A 20,627-nucleotide genomic window follows, 5' to 3' on the forward strand; every position below is an offset into this window, starting at 1 on the left:
AGGTTGGGGAGTCACGTGGGCAGGCGGCCCTGGTTCCCCCACTAGTCACATTTGGAGCAGCGCTTCGCAACAGCGGAGGAGCAAGGCGGAGTCCAGTGCTGCTGGTGGTGTTCTGCGCACCAGGGGGCACCGGGTCTGGGGGTGGGCGGGCAGGTGGCCCCCCGCTTCTGCCTCTCCCAAGGCGCCCCTGTGAGGGACGGCAGATGCAGTGGGGGCGGGCCAGCAGAGCAGGAGGCTCTGTACCCGCTTGCTTCCCCTGTCTGCAGTCCTCGGTCGATGCCGCTGGGCGCTTCAGGCCCCACGATGGTGGTGGCTGGTGGGGCTTCGTTGGTAGGGCCGACGGCAGATGGCCTTAGCCCGGCTGGTTCATCTCAGTTGAACCCATTTGGGGGTCGGGCAGGAGGCCTTACCCCGAACGGGACCACGCGGGATGAGATCATCGCTTTCAGAGGGATTCCGGATCCCATGTCCGAAGGTCGACGAATGAGCTGTCGTCTCCAGGACCAGCCGGATGTTGATGACATGCAGCTATGGTGCGCCATGCGGGCGACCAAGCTTCATGACATTGAGGTCACTACCGGTATGTCAGTCAATGCTTCCAATTATATTTTGCATTTTTCTAATGATGAGATTATTCATAACGCAAATCAGTTCGGAGTTTCTTTAGGTAGTAATGGTAGTGAAATTGCTAAATCTGTCAATGATATCCTTGATCTTGAAGCGGAGCGAGCCTTAGAAATGATTCGAAACTTAGCGGCTGTAAAACCTATGAACAATTCCGATATAGATGCTTTGGGGGTTAGGGTTATGATACCTTTTGTGCGGATCTTGCACCCTCACATCCCGAGACAAAGGAGGATGAGTGTTCTATATCCCCAAGGGGTTCGAATCATGTAGATTCTCAGGCGGTTAGGTCCACTGAGCTCGTATGTGTGGATCGGGTAGAGGCCCAAAACAAGCCTAAGCGCAAGTGGAACCGGAAGATTTATCCGGCTTCGGCTGTGCGTAGAAGTGCTAGGATCTGGACCACTAAAAAATTTCATGATGAAATATGAAAGGAATCTTTTGGAATAGCATAGGTCTAACGGACTTGGCTAAAAGAAGGTTTCTTGCGGATGCTTCCATAGAACATAAGTTGGATTTTATCGCCTTGTCTGAAACTGGAAGGGACAATTTTACCCCTCAGTTTCTTAGCACCTTATCGGGAGGAGTTGATTTTGACTGGCATTGCCTACCTTCAAGAGGAAGATCCGGTGGGATTTTACTTGGGGTTGAATGCGACACTTTGGAAGTCTGGAATGTTGTAATGGGAGATTTTGCGGTTAAGTTTCGTGTCAGATCGAAGGTCGGTGGTTTTCAATGGGCACTGGTGATAGTGTATGGAGCCGCACAGCCTGAGCTTAAACCAGATTTTTTGGCAGACTTAGTTCGTATTTGCGGCAGCGAATAGCTCCCAATTCTGGTTGGGGGCGATTTTAACATTATTCAAAGACGGGAGGAAATAACAATGATAACTTTGACGGCATATGGTCGTTTATGTTTAATACGATCATTGAAAGCATGGATCTTAGAGAGATCGAGATTTCTGGTAGAAAATTCACTTGGGCCAACACGTTACCAAATTGAACGTATGAGAAGTTGGATCATGTCCTCGCTAGTGTCAAATGGGAGCAGAAGTTTCCTCTGGTGATTGTCCAAGCATTGTCGCGCGCGATTTCCGACCATACCCCATTGCTTGTTGACTCTGGAGAGACAACTCATGTGGGAAATAAAAACACTTTCTCTTTCGAATTAGCATGGTCTGAAAGAGATGGGTTCTTGGATCTGATAGCATGGGAGTGGGCTAAAGATTCAGAAGGGAGGTCGAATGTAGAGTGATGGCAGAATAAGATTAGGCACCTAACGCAGTTCTTACGTGGTTGGGCCAAACATTTGAGCGGGGTATATAAGGTTGAAAAGGAAAGGCTCCTTGACCTTATTAATTCCTTCGAATTAAAAGCCGATTTCTCCATTCTAGTTACCAGGGAGCTGGAAACTAAATTGGAGGCGGAAATGAGACTAAAAGAATTGCTTCGAGAGGAGGAATTGAAGTGGGCACTAAGAGCTAAAGTTTGAAAAATCGTCCAAGGGGACGATAACACTCAATTCTTCCATATGATTGCGAATGGTAAGCATTGAAAGAAGAGAATCTTTCAGCTTATGCAAGATGAGGGGACGATTTTAGGACAGGAGAACCTAATACTATACATCACCAATTACTATAAGCAGCTTTTTGGGCCACCTGAGGATAATTTTGTGTCCTTGGATGAGTCGAGGGTTGAGGATATCCCTCAACCTCCAACGAATGAGAACGATATTTTGACCGCCCCATTTTCGGAGAAAGAGGTGTTTGAGGCAATTTCACAAATGAGGAATAATAAAGCGCCTGGGCCAAATGGTTTTTTGGTTGGGTTTTATAAAAAGTGCTGGCACATCATAAGGGTGACTTGCTTCCGATGTTCCATGATTTGTTTTCTGGACATTTGCAGCTATTTCACTTGAATTTCGGAATGATTACACTACTTCCAAAGAAAACAGAGGCGGTGCGGATTGAGCGGTTCAGGCTGATCTGTCTTCTTAATGTCAGCTTTAAAATTTTCACCAAGGTGGGAACTAACAAGCTTACGCAGATTGCGCATTCTGTGGTGCAGCCATCTCAAACAGCTTTCATGCCGGACAAAAACATTCTAGAAGGGGTTGTGGTCCTACATGAAACGCTCCACGGTCCACACGAAAAAACTAGATGGGGTCGTTTTTAAGGTGGATTTTGAGAAAGCGTACGATAAGGTAAAATGGCCATTTCTTTGACAAGCCTTGCAGATGAAAGGATTCGATCAGTCCTGGAGAAACCAGGTAGATTCTTTCACGCAAAAAGGGAGTGTCGGAATCAAAGTGAATGATGACATAGGTCATTATTTCCAGACACACAAATGTCTGAGGCAAGGACACCCGATGTCACCTATTCTGTTCAACATAATGGTAGACATGTTGACGATCCTAATAGGAAGAGCTAAGGATAATGGCCAGGTAGGCGGGCTCATCCTGCATCTAGTGGACAGAGGAGTGTCCATCTTATAGTACGCTGATGATACTATCATCTTTATGGAGCATGATTTGGCAAAAGCAAGAAACATGAAGCTTGTGTTATGCATTTTCGAACAGTTGTCAGGGAAACAGATTAACTTCCATAAAAGTGAATTGTTTTGCTTTGGAAGAGCTAAAGACGAACAAGAAACTTACAAACAATTGTTCGGGTGTGAATTAGGTTCATTGCCCTTTACGTATTTGGGTATACCAATTCACCATCGCAAGCTTTCCAACAAAGAGTGGAAGTGCATTGAGTATCGATTTGAAAAGAAACGAAGCTGTTGGAAGGGCAAGCTTATGTCATATGGAGGCCGACTAATTCTCATTAATTCGGTACTCACGAGTATGCCAATGTTTCTCTTGTCCTTTTTTGAGGTACCAGTTGGAGTTCAGAAAAAAGCGGACTTCTACGGATCGTGCTTCTTCTGGCAGAGCGATGAGTTAAAACGAAAGTACAGATTCGCTAAACGGGATATAATCTGTAGGTCAAAAGACCAAGGGGGTCTTGGTATTGAAAATTTAGAGGTGAAGAATAGATGACTTCTCAGCAAGTGGTTATATAAGCTATCTGCAGAGACCGATGTCACATGGGCCCAGATTCTGCGTAATAAGTACCTGCATTCCAAAACCTTATCCCAGGTGATGGTCAGGCCGACTGATTCACCATTTTGGAAGGGACTGATGAGAGTGGAATCAGTCTTCTTCAACAGGACAAAATTTATCGTTGGAAATGGTACTACCACGAGATTCTGGGAGGATGCATGGTTAGGGGAGACGCCCCTCGCAATCCATTATCCTTCTCTCTATAATATTGTTCAGCAAAGAGACACTTATGTTGCAACAGTATTGCAGTCCAACCCTCTCAATATTCAATTCAGGAGGACCATAGCGGGAAACCGTTGGGAAGCATGGCTCCATCTTGCGAGAAGATTGATGGATGTTCACCTTTCTCAACAGCCAGACCAGTTGCACTGGAAACTAACCAAGAATGGAGAGTTTTCAGTTAAATCCATATATTTGGATATTATCAACACTAGCTCTATACCTCGATCGAAACATGTTTGGAAAGTCAAAGTGCCTTTAAAAATTAAAGTTTTTATGTGGTTTGTCCATAAACAAGTCATTCTTACTAAGGACAATTTGGCCAAACACAACTGGACTGGATCTAGAAGATGTATCTTCTGTGATCATGATGAATCTATCAAACACCTATTTCTTGACTGCCCAATGGCAAAAAAAATATGGCGGTCTGTCCACATAGCATTTAACATTACTCAGAATACCATCCACACGTTATTTGAGACGTGGCTAGATGGAATAGAGTCAGAAACGGCGAGACATATCCATGTAGGAGTATGTGTATGGGCAGTATGGAACTGTAGGAACGATTTGTTTTTTAACAGAACAACACATATTAATTTCTTGCAGATTATTTTTTGAGCCACTGCACTGATCCGTATGTGGTCGCTACTCACTCCGACGGATGCCAGGGAGCGTATGGTTATTGGGTCTATCCGGTGGGAGACAATAGCACGAGCTATCTTCAACCGGTTTGGATGGCGGTCATGCAATATGATAGGTGTTTAGTTTTCTATCTACTTTTTGCCAGCCGGTTGTGGCTATTCTATTTCTTTGTTTTTGCTCTTTGTGAGCATTTCTACCTTTTTGAGACATGGAGCCTTTGTTGAACCTTTTGCTTATTAATAATACGGCTGTATGCATCATTCTGATGCAAAGGCCGGGGATAACCTCTTTTTCGAAAAAAATGTTGCAGCGTTTGTGAAGAAAGCACACGTCAGCACTAGTGATAGTACTAGTGGCGTGCAGACTTGTGCTTCGTCACCACTAATTTGTGCCTGGTCAGGACACTTGGTCCCACACACTTGAGGCGTGTGAAAATGCAACCACGCCATCAATAACCTACGAAATATGCCCACGCCATCACTATTTCAAAAAAATAGCATTGACGTGGATTGAAAGTAATGCGCCACTAATCAAGACAACGTGGTAGCATTTCTGCGGTAGTGTTGGGCTAGCTGAGAGCGGGAGGTGATGTGTAGGCAGGGAAGTCGAGGGATCCGGCTTCAAACCAGAGAAATGTGACATGTGAGTCGGGATAGAGTCCATGGTGTTGTCGGCTAGGACTGCGGGCGCCAAAGACGACGCTATAACGAGGGAGGGGAGGAGGCGTCACAAGATGGAAGAAGAGCGGGGAATTGTCGCTCGCGCCAAACCTTTTTCAGGATGAAGTGCGCTCCAAAAACATCCCACAACCTCCAAATATGGAGGCATGCAGGCTCGATTTAGAGTGATCTCCAAAAACATGACGATGGAGCTCGTAACGACTCTGCTCGATTGCTTTTGGGGTGAAAATATTACATAGGCGGTTATTGACGGTGATCGGCCACACACACAACTCTGCTAGAGTAGCTCCAACACCAGTTGGTTGGGTGAAACTTAATATGGAGGGATCATGGATTGAAGCTGGTATGGTGCTTCGTGATGATCGCGGCAAATATCATCTATTCATCCTGCAGGTGCAGGGAACTCTTCTCATGCCGAGATGCTTTAGAAGCAGAAATAAGTGCATGAATGGAGGGTTTATCTCTAGCTCCCAATTTGCATTGAGATGGATTCAATACTAGAGGAGACATGTTGAATGACAGTGGTACGAACAGGTCTGTTTATGCGGCGTTGGTGCAGGAGATCATGCATTTGAAGTCTCTTTGTATGACTCGCATCACTCATATCAATCATGGTCAGAATTGTGTAAGTGCTTTCCTAGCTAAATTTGCTAGAACTGATAGTAGAACCTGTTCGCACACGAACACGTCACCGTGTACCTCCAATGCCGAGGGTGATGCACCGCAGCTCACGTCGAAGGAGACCCGGCCGGAAGCACGGTACGCAGGCAATCCGGCGGGTGCTTTTGAGGACCCGAAACCCCACACGCCCGGGAGGGACCCCGTCTGGGCGCGCGGCGGCTATGGGCTGCCCTAGGTCGACCTGATCGCCCCTAGGGCCTCGAGGTTCTCCGCCCTGCAATGAAGAAGAACGAACGAAGAACGAGGAAGAAGAAGAACTAGGGTTAAGGAGAAAAGATAAAAGATAAAAAGTGGTAAATTGATTGATCGATTGTGTGTTGTTCAATCGGCCGTCACCCCTTAGATATAAAAGAGGCGGCTGGACTTCCCGTGCAAGGAAAAGGCTTGGATTCACGTCCAAAACCCTAGTCAAATTCGGATTGGTTTTGTCCGAACTTTCCAAAACTGTTCGGTTTAAACTGGCTGCATCTTGCGGATCTTTTTTGTGGTGGTAAATGATCTCGGATGGAAACGAGCCCAAAAGCAATCTTGACCGTTTCGACGAGACAAACAACTTTTATGTTGAATGTTTTTTGATCAGAGGTCATCTTGAGGGTCAAATCAGTCGCGCAAAACAGGCTATCCCTCGCGCTACCCATCACACATGGTGTCTGGTGGGGCGCGCCAGTTTTTGCCTCCTGACAGGGCTGTATTCTGATGGCTCTAACTTTTGCATACGAACTCGGATTGGAACGATTTTTATATCAAAATCGATCGTTTCGACGAGGCGAAGACAATCTGTGTAGATAATTTTTCCATTTGAGGTCGTCTTGGAGGCTTAATCAGTCAACCTGTACTCTGAATATGAGATCTTAGTACTTTGAGCATAGTTTCGGCCTTCGAGATGAAATCGGACTGTGATGACCCAAACTTCAAAGATGTTCATATCGACAATACGGAACTCTTTCATTAAGATCACTTCTCCATTTGAGGCCATCTTAAATAAGTTATTGACCGTGCCAAAATCTGGTGTCAACACATGCCCCCCTGTTTTTCGGCAAAGTTTGTGTGCCGAAAAATAACTTCCGCATAGCTTGTTCTAAGGACGATGTCAACACTCCATCGGCCATTTTTCATGTTCTTAGGACGACAAGTATATATCGGCCATTGCTTGTTTGAACCTCTTGATGCAAACTTGGGTGAAAACTTCTCAGCTTCTATAACAATCCAGTGATAAGGTTCCATAGATCAAAACCATCCTCCGAACCATATTGTTCACCCTTTCGCTAGGATTTTGAAGATAATCAATAATGAACTTCCTTCAATCCTTACTTCGCCTGCATAAAAGTTTCATTAGTGGCCGAAACGGTGGGCTTCGATTCAGCCTTACCTATGTTAACAAGACCTAGCATCGGCTATTGATAGAAATGCAATACACCATGATTAACATAGTAGCCGGATGCTTGCTGTGCCAACTCTTTCGAATTGTCATGCCTAGATATATGAACAATTTCAAAGCAACCCAAGGTAAATCTTGCATCTAGACATACCAAACGATAAACTATAAGTGATCCGTCAAAACATTGATAACCCTTGGATATTTGTTGCACTACTAATAACGAATCACCGGAAGCCTCAATATGTATAGCACCTATATCAAGGCAAAGCTCCAATCCGAATGACAATGCATATTTGGCTTTGATGATTGTGCAAAAATATTATAAGCGGTCTGAGGTGCACAAAATAGCTCCATATGAAGATAAATAAGCAACACCAACACCTTGGCCATTGCCACAAATTTACCGTCGAAAATAATCTCCATAGTACTAGAAAGACAAGGGCAATATCAATGAACATGTACCTCATTTTAGCCTCTACTTGAACTAAGGACGATGTTAGGATACTACATCAGCCATGCTTTGACATATTCTTAGGGCGATAGATAAATATCGGCCATCAACATAATGCCCATGTAGAATTCATTCACCAAATCATGTATAGCCGAAATAAACTAATGAAATAGCAATCAAATATTTCGGCCCTTTGGATTAGCAAAAAATGTAGCTAATAAAATGTATAGAGATTTGATAATACCCTCTCATGATGCAGAAAATTATGTCGCTTCCATGGATTAAAATAAATCCAGGGAGGGTAATTTATCATACCTGATGATGAATTCCATGGCAAAGGCATCAATTGTATGGTTGAAGAATATGGATAATGTGCTAACCGAAGATTTTGATGGGGTGATGCAAACCTTCGGCTTAACTGTTTTTGGCTTCCATCCTTCTCTTTCTTCACTTTTGTAACACTTGTTGCAATAGAAACATGCACATCATTTTTGTTTTGATTGATCTTCTTGGGAACCCATGCCATATTCTTCTTTCTCAGCTCTTGTGCACTAAGATTTTGTAATTCCTTCTTTTTCCAATATGATAAGCCGAGTGAGCAGCTCGACTGTGATTTTGTTTCAACCAATGGCAACTCTTTTTGGGCCTTGTGCACCCTCAACTTCTTTTCTTCAGATTTGGCACTCTGATTTTTATCAATTGATTGTTTCACTTCTTTGCCTTTTGTAGCCAATGTCAACACTTTAATTGGCTCTTTGTTATTTGAGATCAAATCTGAAGCAGCACACTTACGACCATCTCTTTTCACGCGGTAAACTTGCTTTACCACCTCTTTCTTCTTTCTTGAGCTCTGGACCGATTCCTTATGATTGAAACGGTCTTTGACGCGTGATTGTTCAAATGTTGATCTCCTTGGAGCTGCATAGTATTGGTGAGATGGTCTAGAATAAGATGGAGAATGTACCCTTGTACATACCTGTCCCATGATGAATATATATCTATATGAGCATAGGGAGGTATCCACGACATTGGCATCGGCGGCCCAAAATAAGGATATAAATATGTTGCATTAAAATTATCACTTTGCCAATACCGATCCTCATATTTGCGCCTTGGGGGTGATCTTGGTTTCTTTGCATGATTTGGCCGATAAGCATTCTTCTCTTCACTCTTCTTTTGATATTTATCCAATAGTTCAGCAAAGGTGATTTTTGATCTCTTACACTTGCGCTTATTCCGGCCTTTGTTTTCGTTTGGTTTGCTTTCATCGATCATTAGATTTGCTTGCTGCCCCCCAGTCCTTGGCGTCTTCATTGTAGCTTCGATGGAACTCCCGCCCTCAAGATTATGCTCGTTATGCTCTTCAACAACTTCTTTACTTGAAAGCTTGATCCCATCACCTGCAGCTTTTACATTCTTTTTAAATGGATCGGCTTGAAGCAGCCGATGTAAAAACTTTTTGCCATCGGGACCAATCGGAATAGACTGGTCATCTCTTGGTGTTTCAACAAACTTCAATCGTCCTTTTTAATGGTCGATTTAACTATTTGACGAAACATGTTGCAATCCTCAAAATTATGCTTGGACGAATCATGCAACTTACAATACATTCATCCTTGGATTGATGGCTTAACATGGTGATCAAGAATTGTAATGTAATTATTTTTCAGCAACAAATCAAATATTTTATCACACATGCTTGAATTGAAAGTACACTTCTTGTTTCCTAGCCGATCTTGCTGTTTGAACGGCTTTGGAGAAAAGCAAACGAATGGTTCAGATTTGGAATCTCCACATTCGGCTATGTATTGTGTTTTCCACTCTATCTCCGATGTCTTTGGATATGATATTATATTAACATCGGTTTTCTCAATAGAATTTAACCTTGGCTTTAAATTTCTGAAACGAAGATATTTAGAACATACATGTCTCAGTTGAGACCAAGTGTAAGCCAAGTAAGAAGTAAGCAAAGCTACCCAACTAGATATGAACTTTAGAGAAAGCAACGGGAAAAGCTTTTGCTGTAACAATAAGTCATTATCGGTCTTTATAAATGGTGCAATGGGTTGATCGATATGTTCCATAACAATTTTACTGCTAACAAGTAAATTACCCTTCCTCATTGGTCTTTCAAAATTACTTATGAGAATATTTCTTATAGATGCATCAATAATGAAGTTGCGACCAAATCTGAAAATAGGTAAAGTACTCGCTATGCATACCTCTTAAAATATGTTGGGAGAGCATGATAGTGGTGCCATTTGAAGAACATCTTGCTCCGTCTTTGGATGGCTCCCCAACAACTTGTCATCATCTTTTTCTTGAATCCGTGCATCATTACTTTGAAGATTTTTGTCGGCCGAACTTTGTTCGGCTACTTGTTCTTGTCCTTGAAGCTTGTCAATTTCTACGGCTCGGAACTCATAGGGCAGGAAGTAGGTTCCATTAACTTCAGAAAAATCAAGCACCGTTGTTTTCCTATGCTTGCCATGCCCTTTCTCAATAATGCTTGCCTCGTTGGATTTGATGGATTCAGGATATATACTACTTGATTCGGCTTTTTCAACCGAAGCACTTTCATGTTCTGGATCATCCTTCTTTTTATTGATAGTATCAATTGGCAATGCTTCTTTTATCTGAGCCAATTCTTTTTCTATTTGTCTCTGACGGCGAGCGGCAAAATTAGCTTTAAGCTTTTTCTCAATTTCAGCCCACTCCGGATATGATTGCCCCCCAATGCTTTTAGATTCTTTCGGCAATGACACACGGGTGTTGCCGAAATTTTGCAATTGTGTAGGGGGTGTATAATATGATGTAGTACTAGGTGAAGGCATATGCATTGTTGTAAGACCATCCTTTTGCTCGCCAATTTTATCAATTGGCAAAGATTCATCTTCTTGCAAAACTCTAGCTTTTATTGCGGCATAATCAGGAAATAGCCCCTTTTTATGTTGTTCAAGGCAAAGAGCACTAATTCTCTTATTTTGGGCTAAACTCTTCAATATAGCCACCACTACCTCATCTTCTACAATGTTGGGCACAACCGCTCCTGTAAAATTTACATTCATTCGGCTATAACCAGGAAGGTGTGAAGCCGAATTATGAGCATCTACAGTTGTGTATGGTGCCGAAGAATTAGTAACATGAGGTGTAGCATATGACGGTTGAGAGTAACTGGCCGAATAGCCACTAGTAGCATGGCCAATTCTCTCATTCATCGGCATGGTTGGATTACTATATTGCACATTAGCTGCCGATGAATAAAAGGGTGAAACACTTTCTTGTATGGCATTGGAAATTCTAACTTGGGGTGTTTCAAATTGATTAATCGAACTCATCATGTTGCTCATCGGCATATGAATTTGCTGGGTTGCCGATGCGTGTGAGTTGGGATACATATGTTGCATGTTGCTAAATTTATAAGAATTTGAAACATGAAGATTGTTTTGCATCGGCCCTTGCACATAATTAGATGCATGATTGATAAAACTAGGGCTAGCCGATACATTATGCTCAATAGGTGATCCAGCAACAACATATGGATTATTTGCATCTACAAAGGGGAATTGGGTATTCATATTACCTTTGTAGATTGCAGCAACTTCATGACGATCTCTTCGTAGCAAGAATGGGCTGGAGACCGTTCAAAGCTTCGTCCCCAGCGGAGTCGCCAAAAAATGTGTTCGCACACGAACACGTCACCGTGTACCTCCAACACCGAGGGTGATGCAGCGCAGCTCACGTCGAAGGAGACCCGGCCGGAAGCGCGGTACGCAGGCAATCCGGCGGGTGCTTTTGAGAACCCGAAACCCCACACGCCCGGGAAGGACCCCGTCTGGGCGCGCAGCGACTATGGGCTGCCCTAGGTCGACCTGATCGCCCCTAGGGCCTCGAGGTTCGCCGCCCTGCAATGAAGAAGAACGAACGAAGAACGAGGAAGAAGAAGAACTAGGGTTAAGGAGAAAAGATAAAAGATAAAAAGTGGTAAATTGATTGATCGATTGTGTGTTGTTCAATCGGCCGTCACCCCTTAGATATATAAGAGGCGGCTGGACTTCCCGTGCAAGGAAAAGGCTTGGATTCACGTCCAAAACCCTAGTCAAATTCGGATTGGTTTTGTCCGAACTTTCCAAAACTGTTCGGTTTAAACTGGCTGCATCTTGCGGGTCTTTTTTGAGGTGGTAAACGATCTCGGATGGAAACGAGCCCAAAAGCAATCTTGACCGTTTCGACGAGGCGAACAACTTTTATGTTGAACGTTTTTTGATCAGAGATCATCTTCAGGATCAAATCGGTTGCGCAAAACAGGCTATCCCTCGCGCTACCCATCAGACATGGTGTCTGGTGGGGCGCGCCAGTTTTTGCTTCCTGACAGGGCTGTATTCCGATGGCTCTAACTTTTGCATACGAACTCGGATTGGAACGATTTTTATATCGATCGTTTCGACGAGACGAAGACAATCCGTGTAGATAATTTTTCCATTTGAGGTCGTCTTGGGGGCTTAATCAGCCAAACTGTACTCTGAATATGAGATCTTAGTACTTTGAGCATAGTTTCGGCCTTCGAGATGAAATCGGACTGTGATGCCCCAAACTTCAAAGATGTTTATATCGACAATACGGAACTCTTTCATGAAGATCACTTCTCCATTTGAGATCATCTTAAATAAGTTATTGACCGTGCCAAAATTTGGTGTCAACACAGTAGTTTGGCTGGGCTCTGGCCTCGAAAAAGTCATTGAGTTGTGTAGGAAGGATTGTACGGTTGATGCTTGAGTAATATATAAGTTATTATTACCCGTAAAAAGGAAAAGAAAAATAGAAAAAAAAAAGGAGCTCTAACACCAGTGGCTGGGGCGACGCATGCAACGAAGACGCAGTCTATAACACTCTTTGGGAACTTGATATGGCATGCCTCAACTGCCTCTTGGTTACACCTCCACCACCGTATCTGTCGCTGATCGAGTAGCACCGAGTCAAGTGAAACTGACAAATTCACCGGTTACTGTGCCCTCCGTGCTTATATATTTGCCTCCATATGTCCGTTCACTAACGCATCTATCTCGTCGCTAGGAGCAACCGAGAGGGGGTGACAATGAGGAATTTCGTCGAGAAACTGGTTCTCTCTTTGCTATGGATCTCACTGCTCCAAGGTCAGTTGATGCCTTGATGGTGATTAATTTGTGTACTAGTCTTTTTGATCGGTTTGCTTTGCCCGCGATCTTTAATGGAATTTTATTTTATGTGCCCGTACGTTAATTAAGGTGAATGATATAATGTGCATATGGGCATGTGAAACGCACGGTCACCTCGCTGACGTATGTCTATGTGTTGATGCAGGATGCATTGTCCAGTCTGTGGAATATGATCATACGGCTAGTATCGAGGCAAGTAACGGCGTTCCTGTTGAGTCTTTCTGGTGTTGTTTGTGTCGATCTTAATCTGTGCATGCATGCATGCAGCCTCCAAAAACGAAATCTATATGGTTTGATCGATATTGCTGTATGACAAAGAAACAACCATCAGTTTTCATAATTCGTTTACAAAGCATATTGTCGTGGTTTCAGTGCCTGGGTGATCCGATGAAGCCCCTCTACAAAGGCGGCATCATCCAGAACGGCGAGTTCAACAACGGCCTGATGGGGTGGTCGACGCGCCGGGACATCAAGGCCGGCATCAGAAAGTCGGCCTCCGGCAACAAGTTCGCCGTGGTGCAGGGCGCGAGGAGCCTCCCGTCGGGCACCGGCGGCGCGGCCGCCTCGCCGTCCCACAGCGTCTACCAGAAAATCCAGATGAAGGGCGACACTCACTACTCGCTATCAGGTATATATACAACGTACATACCGAATGTACGTAACGTACGTAGGTGTGCATGACATGATGCAGTGCATGTGATCGACGAAGTTCATCTTGCTGTTCCGCGTGTGCAGCATGGCTGCGGGTGTCGGCCGGCACGGCCCACGTGCACGCGGTGGTCAAGGCCCCCAACGGCGAGAACATCACCGCCGGCGGCATCGACGCCCAGTCCGGCTGCTGGACCATGCTCAAGGGTGGCATGACTGCGCGCGCCTATCACTACGGACAAGGAGAGGTCTTCTTCGAGAGCGACGCTCAGGTGGACATCTGGGTGGACAGCGTCTCCCTGCAGCCCTTCTCTTTCGAGGAATGGGACGCCCATGCTCGCCAGTCCGCCAACAAGGCCCGCCGGAGCGCGGTCAAGATCGTCGCCAGGGGCCCCGACGGCCAACCGATGGCGAACGCCAACGTGAGCATCCAGCTCCTCCGCGCCGGGTTCCCGTTCGGCAACGCGATGACCAAGGAGATCCTCAGCAACCCGGCCTATGAGAAGTGGTTCTTCTCGCGCTTCAATGTGGCGACCATGGAGAACGAGATGAAGTGGTACGGCACGGAGTGGGCCCAGAACCAGGAAGACTACCGCACCCCGGACGCCATGATGGCGCTGGCCCAGAAGTACGGCGTCAAGGTGCGCGGGCACAACGTGTTCTGGGATGACCAGAACTCACAGCTCAAGTGGGTGACGCCCATGAACCTGAACCAGCTCAAGGCGGCGATGCAGAAGCGGCTCAAGAACGTGGTGTCGCGCTACGCCGGGAGGCTCATCCACTGGGACGTGGTGAACGAGAACGTGCACTTCAACTTCTTCGAGACCAAGCTCGGCCCCAACGCGTCGCCCTTGATCTACCAGCAGGTCGGCCAGATCGACCACACCGCCATCCTCTTCATGAACGAGTTCAACACGCTGTCGCAGCCCATGGACCCCAACTGCACTCCCACCAAGTACATGGCCAAGATGAAGCTCATCCAGGGCTACCCCGGTGTAAGACAATAAGTTTTGGGGAACCAGCACTACCCTCTAGGGGTGGCTTATCTCATTATATATAATGGTTGTGTTACAATACGTACATAAGTACAGAAGCTATACATAGTCTAACACCCTCCCTCAATCTTAGCCACTTTCTAAAGAACTGAGAAGGGTAAGATTGCGCCTACAAGCCTCAAACTGTGGCAGCGGTAAAGGCTTAGTGAAGATGTCTGCAAGTTGATCCTTAGATGAGATAAACTTGATCTGGAGTTGCTTCTGCGATACACGTTCCCGTACAAAGTGATAGTCAACTTCAATGTGTTTCGTTCGGGCATGAAATACTGGATTTGCAGAAAGGTATGTAGCACCGATGTTATCACACCAAAGAATAGGAGGCTGTGGTTGAGACAAACCCAACTCCCGAAGCAAAGACTGCACCCAAATAATCTCTGCAGTAGCATTAGCCACAGCCTTGTACTCAGCTTCAGTACTGCTACGTGACACAGTAGCCTGTTTCCGAGCACTCCAGGCGATCAAATTAGAGCCAAAGAATACTGCATAACCCCCCGTGGATCGCCTGTCATCTGGGCTACCAGCCCAATCTGCATCAGAGAAGGCCGAAAGGACCCGAGAGGAAGTCGGCCGAATATGCATACCAAATGTCAGGGTGAACTGAACATAACGAAGAATGCGTTTAACAGCAGCCCAATGAGTATCTCTGGGAGCCTGAAGATACTGACACACCCTGTTAACAGCATAAGAGATATCTGGTCTCGTGATCGTCAAGTACTGAAGTCCACCAACAATGCTCCTGTACTCTGTGGCATCCGCAGGAGACAAAAGCTCACCATCAACAGCTGTTATCTTGTCGGTAGACGACATGGGTGTGGTGGTCGGTTTGCATTTCAGCATGCCAGCTCTTTGTAACAACTCCAAGGAGTACTTCTTCTGCGTAAGGACAAGACCAGTAGCACGAGAAGTGACCTCAACTCCAAGAAAGTAGTGAAGCTTCCCAAGATCTTTGACCGCAAAATCAGCACCAAGAGAGCAGACAAGAGCATTAGCAGCATACTGAGAAGAGCTGACAAGGATAATATCATCGACATATACCAAAAGGTACCTGGTGACTTCTGGCTTCTGTAGAAGAAATAATGAAGTGTCAGCAGTGGACGGCACAAACCCATGAGCACGAAGGGCAGAGGCAAGGCGGGCATGCCAGGCACGAGGAGCTTGCTTCAAACCATATAGTGCTTTGGAAAGACGACAGATATAGTCAGGACGATCAGGATCAGAGAAACCAGGCGGCTGTTTCATATAAACCTCTTCCCCCAAAAATCCATGTAGAAAAACATTCTGCACATCAAGTTGACGAAGTGACCAACCACGAGAAACATCAATGGAGAGAAGAAGCCGAATAGTGGTAGGCTTGACGACAGGACTGAAGGTGTCCTCATAGTCAAGACCATGACGCTGCCGAAAACCGCGAGCAACAAGTCGCGCTTTGTAACGCTCAATAGATCCATCCGAATGCTTCTTCACTTTGAATACCCATTTTGAGTCAATAACATTTACCCGTGGTGGTGGAGGAACGAGAGTCCATGTCTTGTTACGAAGAAGAGCATGAAACTCCTGCTCCATAGCCTCTCGCCAATGTGAAATGCGCAGGGCAGCCTGATATGAGCGAGGCTCACAAGATGGATCCGCAACAGCAGCAGCCAAACAAGCAGCCAACCAAGCAACCGTACCATCCTTACGTTCCTTAGGTTTGAAAATGCCACTGCGACTGCGTGTATGTGGTCGGGACATAGGAACCACCGAGGTCGACGGAGCAGCCTGCAACGGGCTGGAGGACGGCGACGTTGACGAGTCAGCCGGTAACGAGGAGCCAGTCACGGTAGCCTCGGACTCGGTCGACGAAGAAGGCCGGCCCACCGGCGAAACCGGCAGAGCAGACGAAGCAGCTCGCGACTCCGGCATCACAGACCAGGCCATTGGCGAGCTCGGCATAGTGGGCCGTGGCGCGGCCGGTGTCGCGGGCCGATCCGCGGATGAAGGCGACGTGAGGACCCGAGCCGCGGGCGAAGATGGCGTGACGGGCCGAGCCGCAGGCGAAGACAGCGTGACGGGTCGAGCCGCGGGCGACTCGGCGGCCGCTGGCGAAAAAGGCCGAGCCGCTGGAAACTCGGCGATCGCTGGCGTAGCGGACCGAGCAGTGGAGATGCTCGGCGCGACGGGCTCGTCGGGTGACCATGCATGAGCACGTGAATCGACGCCATGCAACATAGGGCGATCGACGTGCCCACCAGAAGACGACGATGATGATGGTGAATCCTCCAACAGCTCCAAACGAGCTCCACGTCCGGTTCCTGCACCATGGTTAGGTAACAGCAAAGGAGAGTATGCAACATCATCAAATTGGTCAGAAGCAACAGAGGATGAATGCAGGAATGGTGGTTCGACAGTAGACACAGGAAGGTTGGCAAAGGGAAAAACATGCTCATCAAACACGACGTCCCGAGATATATAGACACGATTAGTGGGAACATGAAGACATTTGTAACCTTTATGAAGAGAGCTATAGCCAAGAAAAACACACTTCTTAGAACGAAACTCAAGCTTGTGCTTGTTATATGGACGAAGATGCGGCCAGCAAGCACACCCAAATACCTTGAGAAAGGTATAATCAGGTTGTTCATTAAGGAGAACCTCAATGGGAGTCTTCATGTTTAAAACACGAGTAGGAGTACGGTTGATGAGAAAGCATACAGTGGTGAAAGCATCACTCCAAAACCGAAACGGAACAGATGCATGGGACAAAAGAGTAAGACCAGCTTCAACAATATGACGATGCTTACGTTCGACTGAACCATTCTGTTGATGTGTATGTGGACATGCTAAACGATGAGCTATCCCAAGCGACTGAAAGAAAGAGTTGAGGTTGCGATACTCGCCCCCCCCCCCCAATCCGACTGGACATGAACAATTTTGTGCTTGAGAAGACGTTCAACATGTTTTTGAAACTGAACAAAAATATCAAACACATCAGATTTGCGTTTAATAAGGTAAAGCCAGGTAAAGCGACTATAAGCATCAACGAAACTGATATAGTAATTATGACCACTGACAGAAGTCTGAGCAGGACCCCATACATCTGAAAACACAAGTTCTAAAGGATGTTTCACCTCACGACTGGACTCCGAAAAAGGAAGTTGATGACTCTTCCCCTGCTGACAAGCATCACACACTGCTACATCTTTATTACTAGACAAACTGGGAAGCTCATGACGACGCAAAATATGACGGAAGGTGTGGCCGGGTGACCAAGACGAGCATGCCACTGTGACGAAGAGACCCGAACTCCACTGAAAACGCGAGCGACGCCAGGATGCTCCAGACGGTAGAGGCCCTGGCACAACCGCCCACTAAGAAGAATGTCCCTCGTGCCCCGATCCTTAATAAAAAGATCAAAAGGGTGAAATTCACAAAGCACATTATTATCACGTGTGAGTTTAGGAACTGAAAGAAGATTACGGGTCACAGATGGAACTCGAAGAACATTGCGAAGCTGAAGATTCCTATTGGCATGTCTAGTGAGAAGAGATGCTTGACCAATATGAGAGATGTGCGTACCTGCTCCATTGGCGGTGTGGATCTTGTCGGAGCCATGATAGGGTTCACGAGTGTGAAGCTTCCCCATCTCGCTGGTCAGATGCTCTGTCGCCCCAGAGTCCATGTACCAGTGTGGATCGATGGAGTAGGACTGAGTGTGTCCCTGTTGCTTCTGCGGCGCGGGACGATCAGCCATGGCGACCTGACGGGCATTGTTGCGTGTATCTTTGCCGTCATTGCCAAGACCAAGGAAGCTTCGCTGGAAGCGCTTATGACACTTGGAGGCCCAGTGCCCATCGCGGCCACAAAGCTGACACACACGTGGACCGCCAGCCCCCGGTAAGGTCGCAGTAGGTGGGGGGGCCGAGGCGGGCGACGGTGGCAGCCCCAAGGGAGACCGGGGTGATGAAGAAGAGCGGCCACCCTTGGTGGCGGCGTTGGCCGAGAGGGAGCCAGTGCCCCTGGTGCGGCGAGTCTCGACCCGTTGCTCAGTGAGAAGGAGCCGAGAGAAAACCTCGTGTGCCAGCATGGGTGTCGAGTTGCCCCGCTCGTTGATGATCTCGACTAAGGCATCATACTCCTCATCAAGACCATTGACAATAAACGAGTTGAACTCGGAGTCGGTGAGGGGCTGTCCAATGGAGGCCAATGTGTCGGCGAGGCCCTTGACCTTGTTGTAGAACTCAGTGGCAGTGGAGTCAAGCTTCTGACACTCTCCAAGCTGACGACGGAGTGCGGAGACACGAGCCTGGGACTGCGCTGCAAAGGTGCGCTCAAGGATGGTCCAGGCCTCATGAGACGTCTTCGCGAAGACAACAAGGCCGGCAACTGCCGGCGAGAGCGACCCCTGGATGGAGGAGAGGTTTGCCTGGTCCTGCCCCGTCCAGACGCGATGGGCCGGATTGTAGACCGGACCATGCACGCTGTCTACCAACGCGGGTGGGCAGGGAAGCGATCCGTCGACGTAGCCTAGCAGGTAGTGACTCCCCAAGAGCGGGAGAACCTGCGCACGCCAGAAGATGTAGTTGTCGGCGGAGAGCTTGATGGTGATGAGATGACCGAAGTGAAACGGCGGCGGCGAAGACGATCCCATCGAGGAGGCTGCCTGGGGTGCAAACACCATGGAAGCAGCCAGAGGCACCGAAGCCGATGCGGGAGGAGGCGGAACCGCAGCCAGGGCGGGCGCCGCAAAGCTCGCGGCCGGTTCGGACGCCGCAAGGCTGGCGGCCGGGGCGGACGCCGCCAACCCCGCCAGCGGGGCGGTGTGATCCGCTTGCGGCAGGAGCGGCGGGACGACGCCTGCGGAGTCTGCAGCGGACGGCGGCGCCGCGGTGTGGACTACGAGGTCACGCCCAAGCGAGGGCGCCGGCGGCGAGGAGAAGACGGAGCCGATGCTCCTTGTCCCGATCGGAGCCGGAACGGAGACGGCATCGAGCGGGAGGTTGAGCAGAGCCGTGATACCATGTAAGACAATAAGTTTTGGGGAACCAGCACTACCCTCTAGGGGTGGCTTATCTCATTATATATAATGGTTGTGTTACAATACGTACATAAGTACAGAAGCTATACATAGTCTAACACCCGGCAACGCCGGCCTCAAGCTCGGCGTCGGGCTCGAGAGCCACTTCACCACGCCCAACCTCCCCTACGTCAGGGGCGCCCTCGACACGCTCGCGCAGCTCAAGCTGCCCATGTGGATGACCGAGGTCGACGTCGTCAAGGGCCCCAACCAGGTCAAGTTCCTGGAGCAGATACTCAGGGAAGGCTACGCCCACCCCGGCGTGCAGGGCATCGTCATGTGGGCCGCGTGGCACCCCTTCGGATGCTACGTCATGTGCCTCACCGACAACAGCTTCAAGAACCTCCCCGTCGGCGACCTTGTCGACAAGCTCATCGCCGAGTGGAAGACGCACAAGACGTCCGCCGCCACCGACGCGAATGGAATGCTCGAGCTCGACCTCGCCCATGGTGATTACAAGTTAACGGTGAACCACCCTTCGCAGACGACGGCCGTCTCCCACACCATGACGGTGGATGCGGGGTCAGCAGCCTCCGAGCACATCATCACCGTGAAGGCGTAGGAATATATGAGACTTATTAAGCTACGTAGAATGGTTGATAAAAATAGAGTGAAGTGCACTGTAGGTCCTCGAACTATTTCAGGGGTGTCACGTGGGTCCTCGAACTATGAAAATCGTTATCTAGATCCTCAAAGTGCATTAAGTGTGTCATGCAGGTCCAAAATTTGCCTGACCCCATCTGACTTGGCAGCTGGCGTCGTTAACCATGAACAGTAAACCAATAAACAGTAAACTACCACATAGGGACAATACTGTTCCTGTACCCTATGAACAGGCGTCGGTGAACAGTAAAAATAAAAAAACGCGGATATGAAATAGTGTTCTCGATTTTTTT

General features: G+C 47.5%; 1 protein-coding gene across 1 annotated transcript in view; it reads left to right on the top strand.

Moving 5' to 3' along the window:
• LOC119309517 (endo-1,4-beta-xylanase 4-like) overlaps positions 1 to 20,293 on the top strand; it is a 48,790-nt gene extending 28,497 nt beyond the window's left edge. The window contains exons 4-6 of the mRNA XM_037585507.1: positions 13,348 to 13,603; positions 13,711 to 14,616; positions 19,776 to 20,293. Coding sequence (XP_037441404.1) covers positions 13,348 to 13,603; positions 13,711 to 14,616; positions 19,776 to 20,293 — 1,680 coding nt within the window. The remainder of the gene's footprint in view (positions 1 to 13,347; positions 13,604 to 13,710; positions 14,617 to 19,775) is intronic.
• The last annotated feature ends 334 nt before the right edge of the window (positions 20,294 to 20,627 follow it).

The sequence above is a fragment of the Triticum dicoccoides genome, chromosome 5B (assembly GCF_002162155.2).
Source record: "Triticum dicoccoides isolate Atlit2015 ecotype Zavitan chromosome 5B, WEW_v2.0, whole genome shotgun sequence".
Classification (NCBI taxonomy): domain Eukaryota; kingdom Viridiplantae; phylum Streptophyta; class Magnoliopsida; order Poales; family Poaceae; genus Triticum; species Triticum dicoccoides.